The sequence below is a fragment of the Drosophila teissieri genome, chromosome 4 (genome assembly GCF_016746235.2).
Source record: "Drosophila teissieri strain GT53w chromosome 4, Prin_Dtei_1.1, whole genome shotgun sequence".
NCBI lineage: Eukaryota > Metazoa > Arthropoda > Insecta > Diptera > Drosophilidae > Drosophila > Drosophila teissieri.
In genome coordinates, this window is record NC_053033.1 from 971,337 (window position 1) to 988,079 (window position 16,743).

Consider the following 16,743-nt stretch of genomic DNA (forward strand, 5'->3'; position numbering starts at 1 on the left):
GTCCCAGCCTTCGGAAACAAGAAGTGGCAATTTTCCTCTCTTTATATACTTACGTATAGACAGGACTCTTCTTGTCATTGTATGTGTCTAGGCATGATTTGAAAATAGTCGGATTCGTATATACATATGTATACAGATCAGTGTTTGCTTAATTAGTGGGTGGGTTTTCAAAAAAATTTTAATTTATTAAATTCATAAAATTAATATTTTTGAATGTCCATAGTACATATAGATAAAAGCCCGATCTATATAATCCAAATTGGCCTGTCGGTCCGAAAGCTTCTACGCAAATATCTAAACCTCGTAATTTTAACGCTTTTTTGTGGAACGTCTATATATTGCAGATAGTACATACATATAAGACAAAACAGTTTGGAAACTATTTAAAAACTATATATCTCATAGAAACATTCCGAAATTGAATTTAACACAAATTCGAGCTTAACATTTTTCATCATAAACCACGCTTTTGCTAAATGGTTTCTTGAGCATGAATCCCATGCTCATGAATTTAGTTTGTAACGGATGCTTGATGGTTAGAAAGAGATCCGAATTAATATACAAGCTCTGGTAACTTAATACAATAAAATAAAGGACCCTAAACTTAAATTTGTACACCATATTTCGTCTTTTGTCAATTATGCCAGGGGTGTGCTTGGTTTTATAAAAAGGAGGTCAAGAGAATTTATTACCTCCATATTTCAGTAGACTATTATTAATTAACTTACCTCCCCTAGCTAATCGTAAAACGATGATTGGAACAGTCGTAATATGTAATCTTTTGTAATCTATGTTGATAGCCCCTACTTACTTATATTTATATATTTGCTTGTTTTTTAACAGTTTCCTATATCGGTATCGATGTACGGCAGCGCACCTCGGTCGGTAAGCCGGGAGGTGTGGTCGTGAGATTCGAGAGAAATTTACAAGACTAGCAAAAATGGAAAAAAATATCAACAACATTTTCAAAAGTGTGGGCGTGGCAGTTTTGGGCGGTTTGTGGGCGTTAGGATGAGCGTGGCAAGAAGTTTTTCTGCAGATCGATAGAAATTTACAATACTAATAAGAAAATGAAAAAATATGAAAACATTTTTCAAACGTGTGGGCGTGACAGTTTTAGGCGGTTTGTTGGCGTTGTAGTGGGCGTGGCAACATGAATCGACCAACTTGCGCTGCGTCTATGTCTCTGGAGTCTGCATGCTTAATCTCAACTTTCCAGCTTTTATAGTTCCTGAGATCCCGACGTTCATACGGCTATTGACGACTCGGCTATTGATCCTGATCAAGAATATATGTATATACTTTATATGGTCGGAAACGCTTCCTTCTGCCTGTTACATATTTTTTAACGAATCTAGTATACCCTTTTACTCGGAGTAACGGATATAAAAATGTATCTATTATTGTTTTTTTTGGCGGCCATGATTGCCACCTTTATTGTACAGTCAAATTGAAACAGCAAATTGCCATTCGACCAAACACATTATTGTTACTTAAATGTCGTATTTTTTACTATAGTTATAACTGTATAGTTATAACTGTTATAGTTTAATTGTATATCGACACCATTTCTATATTAATTTTCTAAGCATGTTTGGCATGTAACACTTTTACCACTACAAGGTGCGCACCTAGTTTTTCTAATAAGTATGCTTTTGTTTTGTGACTACTAAAGAAAGATCTCAAAAGATTAAGGACGTCGTTTAGATGACTGCAAATCAATAAAGTATTACGAAGAGTTTCATCCCCTTTCAAAAGTTCTCATCGCTACTGTTAAAGTGTGTTAGCAAGCCAGCCAAAATAATAAGCTGGCAAATTTCTTTGCATCTACGCGCAGACAAGGGAGATTTTATATATTAAGTACAGGACAGATGACGGGTGAGAGAATAACACCGTGGCTAAACCCAATGGGGTGCGACAAGTGTAATAAGCATGAAATGTCTATCCCGGTTTGACCCTGAAATAATGTTCAACTTGGTTTGAATCAGTTTGTCGTAGATTCTAGCCTTCATTGGCTAAAATGCAATGCTACGCTCAACAGATATTCAAAAAGATTTTAGAAGAATTTCAATATAGATTTGTTGTAAAAAAAAACATATCCTCCACCCACTTGGAAAACTAATACTATACATTAATTAGGACAATTAAACGCTTACGTGTTTAGGCTTGTTTTAAACGTTTTAACTAGTGACTCCAACATACAGAGGTTATGGTATAAACAATTACAATTTACATTTTAATTAGCAAGCTTGGCAGGTTTTTAATGTTGTACTTTTTTAACTTACCTATCTCTTTATTGGTTTCCAATCGTTGCCAAAATATTAAAAATAAATCGTGCTTACTGAGCCATGTCTCAATATCGTCTCTGCAACAAAATGAAACTTCCTTAAAAATATAAATTATTAAGGTCCTTATTAAGGTTTACAGTTCACAATAGTGGGGAGTTTATTCATAGAATTATTAAAAGTTTAAGATATTCTCTATCTCGGTTCTTCAAAGATTGCCTTCGTTTCAATCGCTGCTAATAATGTATGAAGTTTCAAATAGAAAATACTTACAATACAAATAATAACGCGGCCATTTTTCCATATGGTGTGTCCATAAAAAAGCCAGATTGGGACCTACTTATATTATAGCTATTGAATTACTTGAATGACCACTCGGACATTCAATAGATTTGGTATTCATGGTTTCATTTTAAATTGTCTATGGCAGTACCAGCTGTGCGCCAGTCCATCTGGGCTTACATGAGAATGGAATCGGATAGTCCTTGATCTTGAGGAACTTACTTACTTACTAAATAATATAAAAATAATACAATCTGCATGAAAGTGATAGTAATGCGGTTAGAACTTTGCAACGCATGAAAAGAGACTCTGACCGTTTTAGTAGGACCTGTATGAAATCATAACTATACAAATAATGACTTTGAAAAATAGTGCTGAGGAAATTATTGTATGAGAACCCACATTTCCTATAATGCAAAAACAACGGATTTTTAAGCGATTGACAGTGAGGTATATTGCTTATAAAAAACATATGAGACACATCTGCTCGGCATATGCACATTTCACCTTTTGTATGCATATATGTACATATGTATGTACAAATACGTATTCATTCTCACTCAGATGCACATCCTTTGGCTTTTGAAGTTTTAAATTTTAAGCTTAAGCTTAGGTAGTCAGAGGTGGCAAGCTAAAGAACGCTTTATGTTAATTATTAATTGTTTTAGGAAAACTAAAATAAATTAAATTATACATAATTTTGAAATTGATCTTTCCTCGGGATCTATCCACGGTATGACAAGATTTTATTGTTTTAAATATTTATTAATTAGGCGCAAGGTATTGGAACATTTCAAGCATCAGATAATTGCCAATTTACGATGTAAATATAATATACAATTCAATATACAAAAGTTATAATATCATATTTTACGACGAAACATGATTTTTTAATCGACTAAATTCACGTATCCAAATGTGTGGTCAGATGGCCAGTTTCTCCTTCAGAGTGCAAAATAAGTATACTTTCGTATACCTTTCTACTCTAAGAGTAAAACGTATAAACAAGGTAGAACCCTATAGTACTATCGGTTACCCGTTACTCAGTTAATGCATTTTTTGGCATATTGAACGACATTGGCAAAATAAATACAAAAAAATCAAAGGCGACGGCGGCTTCAGAGCCTTAGAGTGGGCGTGGCCAAAATAGTTGTATTATTTTATTATTCGTCGTGATAATTTCTATCGGCGAGCCAACATTTTGTTTGCCACGACCATTCTAACGTTCGCCAACTTCCACGCCTAGACTTTTGAAACATCTTTAAATTTTTGTTCTTTTTTTTTTTTGCCAATTTCTATAGAATGTTGAATTTTCTCGTATGCACTCCCACAGCTGAGTAACGGGTATCTAGCCGAGGAACTCGACTATTGCATTCTCTCTTGTTTGCTTTATATTTGAGTACACTCGCACGAAAACGTGTTGTACTGTTTAAGAAAGCGTGTGACGATCGGCAACTAGATTGAGACTGCGTGTGAGAGGAAGAAGGAAACTGCAGCGCAGTGGTTTGGTTGGGTCCCTTCCGTTTCACCGCGTCGTTGGGATACCAGCAATACATCATTTGGCGTTGGGCGAAGCCTCAGATGCAGTCACAGCACCGCATCTGCAATGGGCACGGAGTCGTTGACTTGAACTGTTTCTGTGTTTCTTGTTATCTTTGTTTTAATTTTCTTGCTTGTATCTTCTCTTTGCAATGCGCGGTGATTTTGAATTTTTCGTTTATTTTACTCTTAAGGCCTTATGCAAGAAGAGCAAATTTTACATACATACATTTGTAACAAAGCAGAATATACAAAAAAATTAAAAGACCATGCTGAAGTGGAGTGCCTCGACTATCCGATATACCATACACAACGAGGGCAATGAAAAAATGGCTAGACTGGCTCTGCTAGTATTACCCTAAAAAGTCGAAACGCTTCCTTCTACCTGTTCTCAACGAATGTAATAGACTCTTATCCTCTACAAGTAACGGGTATAATACCATCTAAAGTTTATGTGTTTTACATTCCGCGTTTCGTGATTTTAAACAATTCGGTACTTCCTAATTATATATTTGACAATCTAAAAATTCTAACCAAATTATATTGTTTTTAAGATATGCTCTCTGGCTGCCGTTGTTATTGCACTCGAGAATACGAAAACAGACGCATCGTCTGTTGATTAAAATCAGAGTGGGTGGAGGATTTCAAACAGGACAAACAAAACAACTTTTGTATTCCATTGTCGTATTGGATTGATTGTACTTACTGAAAGATTTTACCGTTGACATCATCTGGTCAAGCAAAAAATGTATCGTCGATATTTTTGACTATCAGATACCCAGAAAATTGACTTAAATTTGTTAAAATTAAAATTGCCTGTGACACAACTTTAAGCCGAATATTTGTTAATAGAGTTATTCAAAACCTTTGCAATTCCAAATAATTACTTATTCAAGAGGATTTCCAAATAGGTAGCAGTTGTAAAACGGCTATATTAGACAGCAGGCTGAACTTTGACTATTAATCTTAACTTTAGCCGTACCAAAAACTATGACCCGGTTAATCCTGATGTGAAATATATATTAAAATCTTTTTTAGTTAAAAGAAAACAATAATATTTTTAATCGGGGAATATCTTACACAAAAGCCCTATAGTATAAACTAGCTACTGTAGTAGTTGTAGCTGCAATTCTGAAAGTACAGTGATCGTGACGAAAATCTAAAACAAACATTGCACTGCGTTAGCTTAAACTTTATCCCGATTCTCTAGCACTAAAGTTTCCGGATCATATCGATTATACAGACAGACATATAATAAATCTATATATTTTTTTTATTTGGTCAAAAATGCTTTCTTCTTATTCTTACTTAACGATTAACGTGTAGTATTACTTGTTGTTGTTTTATATATGATATATATGGGGGTATATTTCAAGTAAGATAAATTAAAATCGTTATATTGTAATTTGCAGGGGTGTATATACTTCTATATGGATCGGATACAAATACTTCATTAGATTATCAATATTGAATTTCTGTTTTTCTTTTTATAACAATGATATCTAAACAACTAAAGCACCCCGGATTGTTGTTTTTTATATACTCAGTTAGTTCAGTTAGAAATCTGGCTTCACCTCATCGATCCGGCTAGCACTTATTTCCTGTTTTATTTTTATTGATTTCTTGGATTCGCATTCACCTGTTGATATTTCGACTTGGTTGTGTTTTTTTCGACCATCGACGTAAAAAAGCAACAGCATTAGCGTCAACTATACAACTAGTTTTCATGCTGCATTCCCGCCAACTGTCGTCTTATGTCGTCCCGGCGGATCGACGCTATTTGCGGCATGGCTATGTGGACTCGGGCTTTATCTATATAACTCAAAACATGTTTTTCCCTGCATTTTCTTAATAGACAGAGTTTTGCAAAATCTAGGCGCTTGCGTAAAAGCATGTTCGCAAGGATGGAATTTAGTTGTAAGCTTTTATGAACCTACTTTTCAAATTAGATCCTATTGAAACGCAAATATTATGTTTTTTAAGAAACAACAATATTAATATTATTCTTCTACATATAATTTGGAACTCATTTAATATGTAGTTACATTTAAAAAAGAACTAAAAAAGAGACAAATTGTTCTTTTATATTGTTGATAACTATTACTTGTAGCTAATTGCATTATGCAGAGACAACTGTATAAAATATCTGCCTAGTAGACTTTGTCTTTAATGGCAAGATCAAATTTGATCTACATATTTGATCTAATTATTATGAGAGGATGCTTATACGAGCGAAACGTACTACAAGTGTATTTCAAGCTTCGGTCCCAAAAGCTTTTTTTCTTGTTTAGTTCGTTGTTGCTAATTTTTCTGTGGGCCAGTTTTGCCAGATCTCTCAGGCAGAACTGGATAAACAACCTGTCATGTTGCCCCCGTACGTACTCCTCAAGTTGAAGTTAATGATCGTGCGTGCAAATGGATAAGCGCTGTGGCTCTTTTAAAAGTGCATGCAGTATTTCTGCGAATAAAAAACTATTGCATATATGAAGTGCAATTGATAACGAGTACTTAAAAACATACAGTACTGTGAAGTGTAAGCTACAAACCGTACAAAGCTGAAGCAAACATCATTAATGAATTGAATGAACTGTTCGATGCCGAGGCCTACCCTAACATTTAAGATTTTTTCTTCCCTACTAAGTGCACTTATAAGGAAATCGGAAATAAAAGAAAAAGAAAATTTGTAATACATTATGAATCCTAATTGAATCCACACTGCCGTGATTTTTCAACCGCCTTTGGAACAAAAGGGGAAAAGTTATACACCAGTCTAAATTAATTTTACACGAAATTTACTTCACCAGCTCCAAAATCATGACTCATATATCTGAACTCTCGGGAAAAGATGTCACGGTTCGATAATCAACATTGCGCTTATTTCGATAAATTTGCGCCTATCCTTATTCGCCTGAACCTCAGTGGTGGGGTTTTAATCATTGTTTTGCATTTGATTGTTTCTTTGATGTAACCGAGGAGCCTGTTAAAAACGCTGAGCATGCAACGGCTGCTTTCTGTTCTTATGGGCTCCAGAATTTATGGCGATCCAGAGTGACACCACTGGACAACGAGTAAACAATTCCAACAGACAATCGGAAAGCGGCAACACGAGCTCAACAAGAGCAATTGTGTAAGATATTCAACACCAATATCATTATTGCCAAATTCGACCTAACGGGCGAATCAAAACTAAACGGGAGCCTATATTTCGAAAAACAGAAATGTATAAATGCAACTATTTGTATGTACAGGATTTGTAAGTCCGCAATAAAATACTTTAATATATCTGCGACTTCGTTTATGTCCCCATTCGAATACGAATACACATGCACATGCGATCTCAAAAACCAGTCCACTCCGAGGCATCTTATATACGATCTCCAACTTCTCCGAGCCAGCTACTCATGAAGTATTTCTCCCGTTCTCCGACCCTTCTGTGAACAACCCGAATTTTGATTCCAGTTCCGATCATTGCCTTAGACCTCCCTCCCCTTCCTCTTCCCCTTCCCGAAAGATATACTCGCGTGGCAATGCACCTGTCGCGACCAATGCTTGTTTAGAGCAGCAACCGGCAGAAAAAACTGCGATGATGATGATGCGGGCAAACTGGCAGAGCCACGGGCCTATGATCTCAGTTATTGGAGAAACAATGCAAAATTTGTGGTAACGGAAATCATTTACAACTGTCGTATAGGAAATTTGAATAGTGCCACTGCGAGGGAAAATAGTATACTCACCTCTTCTTACGTCTGAGATAAGATATTTTTGAGTCGTACTCATTTGACTAGGTGCATCAAGGATTGCATTATCGGCCGTGGGCAAGTTAAAGATATTTATAGATCAAATATATATAAATATGATGCGTATATCTATATATATAATATTATGGCACTTCGAAAATTCACTTTATTTTCCTGCGTCACATTAAATGCGTTCCGACTATTTGCCTCACGACACTTCGAGAAACGTAAACGTATTGATACTTTGGATCATGGCAATTATTCAGGCTCCCCTTTCGCGTTATTATGTTAAAGATATACATTTTCCCATTTTCTATGGATTTTTAGCAAACCCATTGCCAGTTCATAATTCACACTATTTGAGTTCATTTTCGTATCTTATCCAATTTCTTCGGCTCTACCAATGCGGCATTATGTTTGTTCCTTTGGAGCTCGGAGATTGAGCTTGCAAGTGTAATTATTGATCAGCAAAAACCGTTTTGCACTGTGCTGCGTATTTGAGCTTGATTGCCTTTTTTGGCGTTGACTTGGATTAATGTAAAAGAAAATGTGAACTACATGAGACGGTAATCTACAAAAATATGGAATACACATAATCATCAGTGAACATTTGTAGAGAAATGAGTATTATTTGTAGCTGGCACTAAACACAAATGCACAACACAGTGTACAAGCCAGGTGCACGTGCACTGCATTCACATGCAAAAGAGTTGCATCCATTGTGTACGACTTCGCCATCAGTACATTGCAGGTTTGAGTCAAAAGTCATTCTGATTTTGATTTCGACTCAAAGTCGGCATAAGTTTACCCGCGCACGTGGAATGTTACCACCACTGTGTAGCGATGCTCAATTGTCACTGATTCATACCAATTCTGTTATCTGTTAACTGCATGTTAGCCACATGTTAAATTTAGACATTAAGAGAACGTATGTTAAATTATAACATCAAAGAGCGATTTTAAAACGTGTTTTTTTTAGTGTTTTAAAGATGTTCTCTTTTGTTCTCTGCAAACAGAGCGAACAACAAAAATGGGGCGTGACAAACGAATTTGAATTTTTTTTTAAATCGTGTTACCCAATCGCAGCTCTGTAGTTTGACAGTCTCGCGCACGTCCAGTTTTGCGACAAATTTACTTTAAATCATATCTATAAAAGAAACACCACGATCGAGCGGAAACGCAGAATATTAAAAAAAAAAGCATGTTATAGCTTGTACATGATTTTGTAATAATGCGATTTCGGACGTGGCCAACATTTTTTAGGCATCAAAATTGACAAGACAAATAATATAATAGACAAATATTAATATAGCTTGTGAAAGTGTGTCAGTTTTGGAAGGTTTAGAGGCGTTAGAGTGGGCGTGGTAAATACTTACGTTGCGTCTACGTGCTAGAAATCTGCATGTTTAATCTTATCTTTTTCTTTCGGAAACAGTGTACTTTCGTTACCATCCCGATTTTTACATATGAATTTCAATTTAAATCGATTACTCATTTGAGCTTATGTGAGCTCGCTTATTTCGTTGGATTTTAGGTTGGTTTAACACTTTGCTGAATTCGATAATTTAGCAGTTTGTATGAAACGCTCAAGCTTGTCATACAGTAAAGAAAAATTTTGAAATGTATAATTGGAAAAGCAAAATTTATTTTATAATCCATAAATAAAGTTTTAAAAAAAATTGTATCAATTTATTTTTGTATAAACATTCCCCAAGAGTTTAGATACTTACATGAACTATAAAATCCGATAACGTATTGAAAATGTATTCTTTGGAAATTAAGTTGTATTTGTACCTTGAAATTTGGTATATGATGTAGCAGAGGCAACACCCATTGTATAAACGTTGTCATGTATATTTACACCAGATGTATTGCATATATATTTACATTTATTAATATATGGAACCCAAAAGGCCTATTAGCTTTTCGCGAATCAGCGATCATCGCAGTAATAATATAAGCTTTATTTAGTTGAGCTTTTATGTTTTCCCAACTGTATATTTCTGCAATCTGTCCCAGTAATCGTCGGTATTTTTTGCAGTATTTCCACAACTGCCAACATGAATTGTTATTATGATTGGTGTTGCCCTCTCAACATCTACGGACGTCAAGTGCTGCCATCCTGTTTTCTGATTAAACATATACTTAGAAATGAGAATGGCAACTCTCGACATGTGTAGAAACCATGGTGGCAGATTACAAAACGGGTGGAATGACCAATAGATGGCACTTGTTGCCCGGTTATTGTTAGTTGTTATATTCAGGCATGCTCCGGTAATCGTAATTTTTTTAGGAATTCGATTTGGGCCAAATCGTACGATTTCGTTTTTAGGTGCTCTGGTTTTCGCAAAATTTTTGCTATCGTTATGCTATCGGAATGTTTCTTTTCTCATCGCTTCTTGCTGCGCAAATACCTGTTTTATTTTATTTCTCTAAATCAAACAACGTGAAATAATGCTTCTTATATTTGCAATTGCTTGATTTGTTGCCAGGGGAAGGTAGAAATTTGGGGGCATGAGAAAATCTAGAGTTGCCACCCTTTTCACTGTTTTAATTCCGATGTTCGCAATTACTTTTTTATAGCACTTCGACCATTTAGGTACTTAAATTAAGTAGCATTAATTACAAACAACACTTTTGGCCCTTCTTTTAAATAATTAATTAATTATTTTATATTTTTTAAGTACTTTTACCTGCCTGTTTCGTTCGACGAACGACAACCTTCGCGATAGCTTTTGGTGACGTACCTATCGACCATTTACCAAATAGTAAAATGTTGTTGCCGACGGCAACATTTTGTTTGTCAAATCTGGGGTGGGGTCAGAAATATATTTTTTATAAAATAACTAAGTGGCAGAATGATTTTGTGGGGATGTGGAATTAACATCAATAGACCACTGAGCAAACTGTTTTTTTTCCCCTTAGTAAATAAGACCTGATTTGATATAAAAGAGGCATTTACTTTTAATTTCGGCCAGACAAAAGTGCCCGTTTTACAAATCGAAAAATCCTACGATTTCGAAAACCGGAGCACCAATTTTTCGATTTCAAATCGAAATCGTAAAAATCTTACGAATTCGATTACCGGAGCATGCCTGATTATTTCACGTTGTTTGATTTAGAGAAATAAAATAAAACAGGTGTTTGCGCAGCAAGAAGCGAAGAGAAAAGAAACATTCCGATAGCAAAACGACAGCAAAAATTTTACGAAAACCAGAGCACCTTAAAACGAAATCGTACGATTGTGCTCAAATCGAATTCAAAAAAAACTTACGATTAGCGGAGCATGCCTGAAAAAAAACAAAAGCGAATTTCACACTAGCGCCCACAAGCCCAGAAAATCTGGGACATATCCATTTTTGAGAATTGTTTTTTATTATTAAACTGAAAGATATTATTTAAAAAAGGTCAAGCATAGTCTTTATTGCTCATTTTTCTTGGTCAGATCAGGCTTAGATTTTGTTGGTTTATAAAGACTTGGAATGACTAGAACTGGAACAGAACTAAAAATGTAACTAAAGTGTACAGTATTTTAAATGGTAATAATTCACTAAATTTATTTGGCAATCCATGAAGTTTAACAATAGTTTAACATTTTTTATGATCGTTTAAATATAAATCTACATTGAAAGAACACTATTTAATAAATAAATTGGTATGGTATAGATTTGTGTGGGTGGTCACTTTTTAATATTGTTTGTTATATATTTTTAGACAAGTGCAAAGAATATATCTTTATTTTTGTGAGACCATTTCGATTTTTGGAGGTGGCGTAATAGAGGAAGTCTGCGAAGTATTTGACACATCTATATTCGCTTGTCGGGCAGCTGCGGCAATATACGACCCGTAGTACCTACTAAGCATGTGTGGATCAACATGGTTAAGTTCAATGTATGCATCTGGAATGGGAACTGTCAGGGCTGATGGTTTTGCAGTAGGTATTGACGATATGAGTGCAGCTGGGGGCGCTACAATGCCCTCTTCTATAGGACATTCCTCTAGTGAGCTAGACTCCTCGTGTTGGCTACTACTGCTACCCAAGGACCTGGCTGCGGAGCTGGAAATTGAAAAGTTGTGCTGTTCCATTTCTTCGTGGTCGTGGTCGGGATCATGATCGGGATCGGCATCAAATGAAGATAGCCTGCCATCGATTAGGTACGAGTTATTGTCCTCAATGGAAAATATTTGCTTCAAAGTGCCCCTTTTTTTTCTTCTTTCTTCTGCATCCGCATAAGAATCAGGGTTGGGATTAATGTCGTCTACCACGTCGACATTAACTTCTACATCAATATCAGTATCAATGTCTGTATCTGGCGCAGGTTTTTCTAATTCCAAAACAACTTCGCGGTGAATAGTTTGTTTGGTAATGACTGTATGATGAGTTTGAGTCGTTGTCCTTGCCGACGTGGTTGGTGTAACTGAGGACTCCTGGTCTTCAGAGACAATATCAACGATTTGGACATCGGGTGCCAGTAGTGAAGCCACGTCAAATTGGCGCTTCCGTGTCTGCGAAAACATATTCGCGATTGTTGTTGTCGTGGTAGAGTTGATATAGGCAATGTGCTGATGATGGGCATGTTGCTGCTGAAGCTGAGCTGATTGGATTGTCTGATCAAGGTGGTTAACCTGTTCTCGTTGCATTAAAAAGGATGGATCTGGGGGGGAATACTGCGTCATACCAGGTGCTGAGCTCCGGTTAAAGAATTGATCGAGATAATGCTGGTGGTATGGATAACTCAGGACAGGTAGTTGGATTGCGGACTGAGAACTCGGTGGAGGTGGAGTTGTAAGATCTAACGGCGGCGGGCTGGGCGAGTCAGTGCTGGCATCATCCACCGATAAACCCATATGCTTTCGGACCTTACGCTGCGCTTTGCGACGTCTAAAATCCCCTTTACGAAAATCATCCATGTTGGCTGGATGTATTGCCCAGTAGTGCCCCTTGCCATTTGCACTTCGGCCAGATTTAATAAAACAATCATTTAGCGAGAGATTGTGCCTAATGGAGTTTCTCCAGCCCGGGCCCCGACTTCTAAAGTAAGGATAATTATCCAAAATATATTGATAAATATCTGAGAGGACCAACTTCATATCAGTTGAGCTCAATATGGCCATGGCAATCAAACCAATATAGCTGTGTTGCGGTTTCGGCTCCTCGGGTTGAAAAATACGTTGCGTTTGTGGAAAGAGGGAAATTGTTGAAAGAGCGGACATTCGGTTAACTGATGCTAAATTGCCTGAGCCATGGGGTACGTAGGGGCTTAAATGCAACCAAGGAGCACTTGCCCCACTGCCACCCGTCCCACCATATTGGGGGCAGCGTAGTCGTTCAATATTGAGGGCATAGTTATACAGCTGGAGGCGGTATTGTTCCAGAGTCATCGTCGTTGATTGAGCTTGTGAAGTTCTTGTCGTTCCAAGTGGGTAGATGGTGTGCAAGGATTGCTTGGGCACATTGCTGTCGCTTGAAGACGTTCCCTGATCCTGGTTGGCCTTGGTCGCCTGTGAAGCACATATGTCAGAGTGCGCCATTTGCTACTTTACATTCACACTAAAATGACATTGGTGACACCATCGAAGATCATCCAATTTGACCTGTTTAAAATAAACAAAAATAGTTTCCCTATTAAAAGAAGTTTATTATATTTAAACAGGCAACCAGTTAAAATATAAAAGAGAGTATGCTATAGTTCCTCGACTATCGGACACCCGTCATGTGGGCATGGGAGCCTTTTGCAACTAAACGACGTTATAAATGATTTTGCATTAAATATTTCCCTTCATTTTGATATTATAAGCCAAATAATTATATCATTTTCTGTTTAAAATAAACAAAAATAGTTTCCCTATTAAAAGAAGTTTATTATATTTAAACAGGCAACCAGTTAAAATATAAAAGAGAGTATGCTATAGTTCCTCGACTATCGGACACCCGTCATGTGGGCATGGGAGCCTTTTGCAACTAAACGACGTTATAAATGATTTTGCATTAAATATTTCCCTTCATTTTGATATTATAAGCCAAATAATTATATCATTTTCATTCGATTGCCTTATCGCAGAAATCGTACTTCCACTAACGCAATGGAAAATAATTTAATTCACTTTTCGCCTCACCAATATTTATTTTAACATTTCATTGCATAAGACGTAACTATTATGTTATGTTGTTTTATAAGAAGAACGACCTTAAGATTAGTACTTTTCTATTTATTAAGCAGAAAAATCTAAAACAAGTGAAACTTTGCGATTTCAAGTTGACAATAAACTTGCCTCAAATGTGGCACCTAAACTGGAAACAAATAAAAAAAATAAGTCCCATCCGACCATCTTAATGTTAAATGTTTTCGATACATTTGTCCAAAATTGCCGATCTTTTTATTATTTTTTTTTAAACCAACTACAATAACTTTTAACATGTTATTTATATAAAAATAAGAGAAAAGTAAGTTAGTGACAAAAATGTTATTGACATAGAAAATTGCAAAACAATTGATTAGATTAAAAAAAATTAACTTTTTCGAAAGGGGTCCCTGTCAGGGCGATTTTTATTCTTAGAGTGGACGTGGCGATGTTCTGCACAGCGTATGATCTGCACGCTTTACTATAATTTGTTCACTTTTAAAGTTCGCAAGATTTCGATGTTTAGAAAATTGAATGGCCAGCAGGACAAGCCTACATTGAAATGGCCCGTGATCACTTCTCTTGACCTTTTAAAATAAATCTATCTTGCATCGGAAATATATTGACAGTACTAATAGTTAAACTCTCCCATTACTTACATGTTTTGACCAAATGATGACCAAATAATTCATGAAAATTTTCGTAAGTTTAATAAACTATTTATTATTATTTTTTTTTTAGTATTTTCTACCATACAAAAATTTAAAAATATATAAGTGTCACTGGTATCGACAGTCAATGCGGAGACTATTATATGAAAAGAAAATAAAATAAAAAAAACACCAACAGATAAAACAACAAAGTCTTTATGTATTTATGTAATTTATGTATTCAGTCATATTTTGTTCAGCTTCGTTGTATTTAATCATATTTGCTTCTTCTGTAAACAATACATGATTTTTTAAAGAATTTCTGGTTTATTATTTTTAAAAACGGAAAGTTCTTTCTTAAAATGGATCGCATTGGACATCCGAGTAACAGGGAACAAAGATTAGTTTTTGGTGACCATATACTTTTGGGTTTATGGCAAATTTTCAAAACCGGTAGAAAAAGTTTCTTAAGAAACTTTGAAAATAATAAATAAATAGGCTTCGATTCTTTTAGTCATGTTCTATTCTCTTTTAAAGTACAACGAGCATTTAAGTTGTGTCAGCTTGTGGGTGTGCGATCGGGAAATTTCAGCATTTCTAAAAAAATGTTGCAAGAACAAGAGAGAACGCAATAGTCGAGTTCCCCGACTATCTGATACCCGTTACTCAGCTAGTGGAAGTGCAAAGGAGAAATTTCAACACTGACAGTTTTTGGCGGTTTGTGGGCGTTAGAGCGGCCGTGGCAAACAATTTTTATACCCGTTACTCGTAGAGTAAAAGGGTATACTAGATTCGTTGAAAAGTATGTAACAGGCAGAAGAAAGCGTTTCCGACCATATAAAGTATATATATTCTTGATCAGGATCAATAGCCGAGTCGATCTGGCCATGTCCGTCTGTCCGTCCGTCTGTTTGTCTGTCTGTCCGTATGAACGTCGAGATCTCAGGAACTACAAAAGGTAGAACGTTGAGATTAAGCATACTGACTCCTGAGACATAGACGCAGCGCAAGTTTGTCGATTCATGTTGCCACGCCCACTCTAACGCCCACAAACCGCGCAAAACTGCCACGCCCACACTTTTGAAAACTGTTTTGATATTTTTTCATTTTTGTATTAGTCTTATAAATTTCTAACGATTTGCCAAACAACTTTTTGCCACGCCCACTCTAACGCCCACAAACCGCCCAAAGCTGCTACGCCCACACTTTTGAAAAATGTTTTGATATTTTTTTATTTTTGTATTAGTCTTCTAAATTTCTATCGATTTGCCAAAAAACTTTTTGCCACGCCCACTCTAGCGCCCACAAACCGCCAAAAACTGTCAGTGCTGAAGACTCCTTCGCACTTTCACTAGCTGAGTAACGGGTATCAGATAGTCGGGGAACTCGACTATAGCGTTCTCTCTTGTTTTTATTAGTCTTGTAAATTTCTTTTGATATGAAAAGAAAACTTTATGCCACACATACACATTCGTTGAAAACTACATATGTAACAGGCAGAAGAAAGCGTTTCCGACCATATAAAGTATATATATTCTTGATCAGGATCAGTAGCCGAGTCGATTTGGCCATGTCCGTCTGTCCGTCCGTCTGTCTGTCCGTCCGTATGAACGTCGAGATCTCAGGAACTACAAAAGCTAGAAAGTTGAGATAAGGCATACAGACTCCAGGGACATAGACGCAGCGCAAGTTTGTCGATTCATGTTGCCACGCCCACTCTAACGCCCACAAACCGCCAAAAACTGTGCTGAAGACTCTCCTTCGCACTTCGAATAGCTGAGTAACGGGTTTTAGATAGTCGGGGAAGTCGACTATAGCGTTCTCTCTTGTTTTTTATTTATCATGTAAATTTCTATAGATTTGCCAAAAAACTTTTTTCCACGCCTACCCTAACGCCTACAAACCGACCAAAGCTGCCACGCCCACACTTTTGAAAATGTTTTGATATTTTTTTTACATTTTTGTTAGTCTTGTTAATTTTTTGCTCGATTAGCCAAAAAACTGTTTGCCACGCCCACTCTAACGCCCACAAACCGCCAAAAACTGTCAGTGTTGAAGTCTCTCTTTGTGAAATCATGGGAAGTAGTGAAGTAAATAGTGAAGTGAATACGTAGTGAAGTAATTAAT

The 16,743-nt window shown here is 36.3% G+C and overlaps 2 protein-coding genes and 1 long non-coding RNA gene across 3 annotated transcripts in view; 1 reads left to right on the forward strand and 2 right to left on the reverse strand.

Moving 5' to 3' along the window:
• Positions 1-8,408, reverse strand: part of LOC122622913 (transcription factor SOX-5) — a 36,843-nt gene extending 28,435 nt beyond the window's left edge. Inside the window, exons 1-2 of the mRNA XM_043801623.1 lie at positions 7,841-8,408; positions 2,286-2,365 (exon numbers count right to left, since the gene is read on the reverse strand). The gene's annotated coding sequence lies outside the window, so the exon portion shown is untranslated. The remainder of the gene's footprint in view (positions 1-2,285; positions 2,366-7,840) is intronic.
• Positions 8,409-11,357: 2,949 nt separating this feature from the next.
• LOC122622881 lies at positions 11,358-12,038 on the forward strand. The gene is made up of 3 exons (XR_006326353.1): positions 11,358-11,498; positions 11,558-11,777; positions 11,833-12,038. It is a non-coding gene; the product is annotated as an uncharacterized LOC122622881 (long non-coding RNA).
• Positions 11,512-14,750, reverse strand: LOC122622880 (forkhead box protein I1c). The gene is made up of 2 exons (XM_043801523.1): positions 14,626-14,750; positions 11,512-13,438 (listed from the first exon to the last, which is right to left on the reverse strand). Exon 2 carries the CDS (start codon positions 13,373-13,375, stop codon positions 11,579-11,581), a length of 1,797 nt encoding a protein of 598 aa, XP_043657458.1. The 5' UTR covers positions 13,376-13,438; positions 14,626-14,750; the 3' UTR covers positions 11,512-11,578.
• Positions 14,751-16,743: the final 1,993 nt, after the last annotated feature.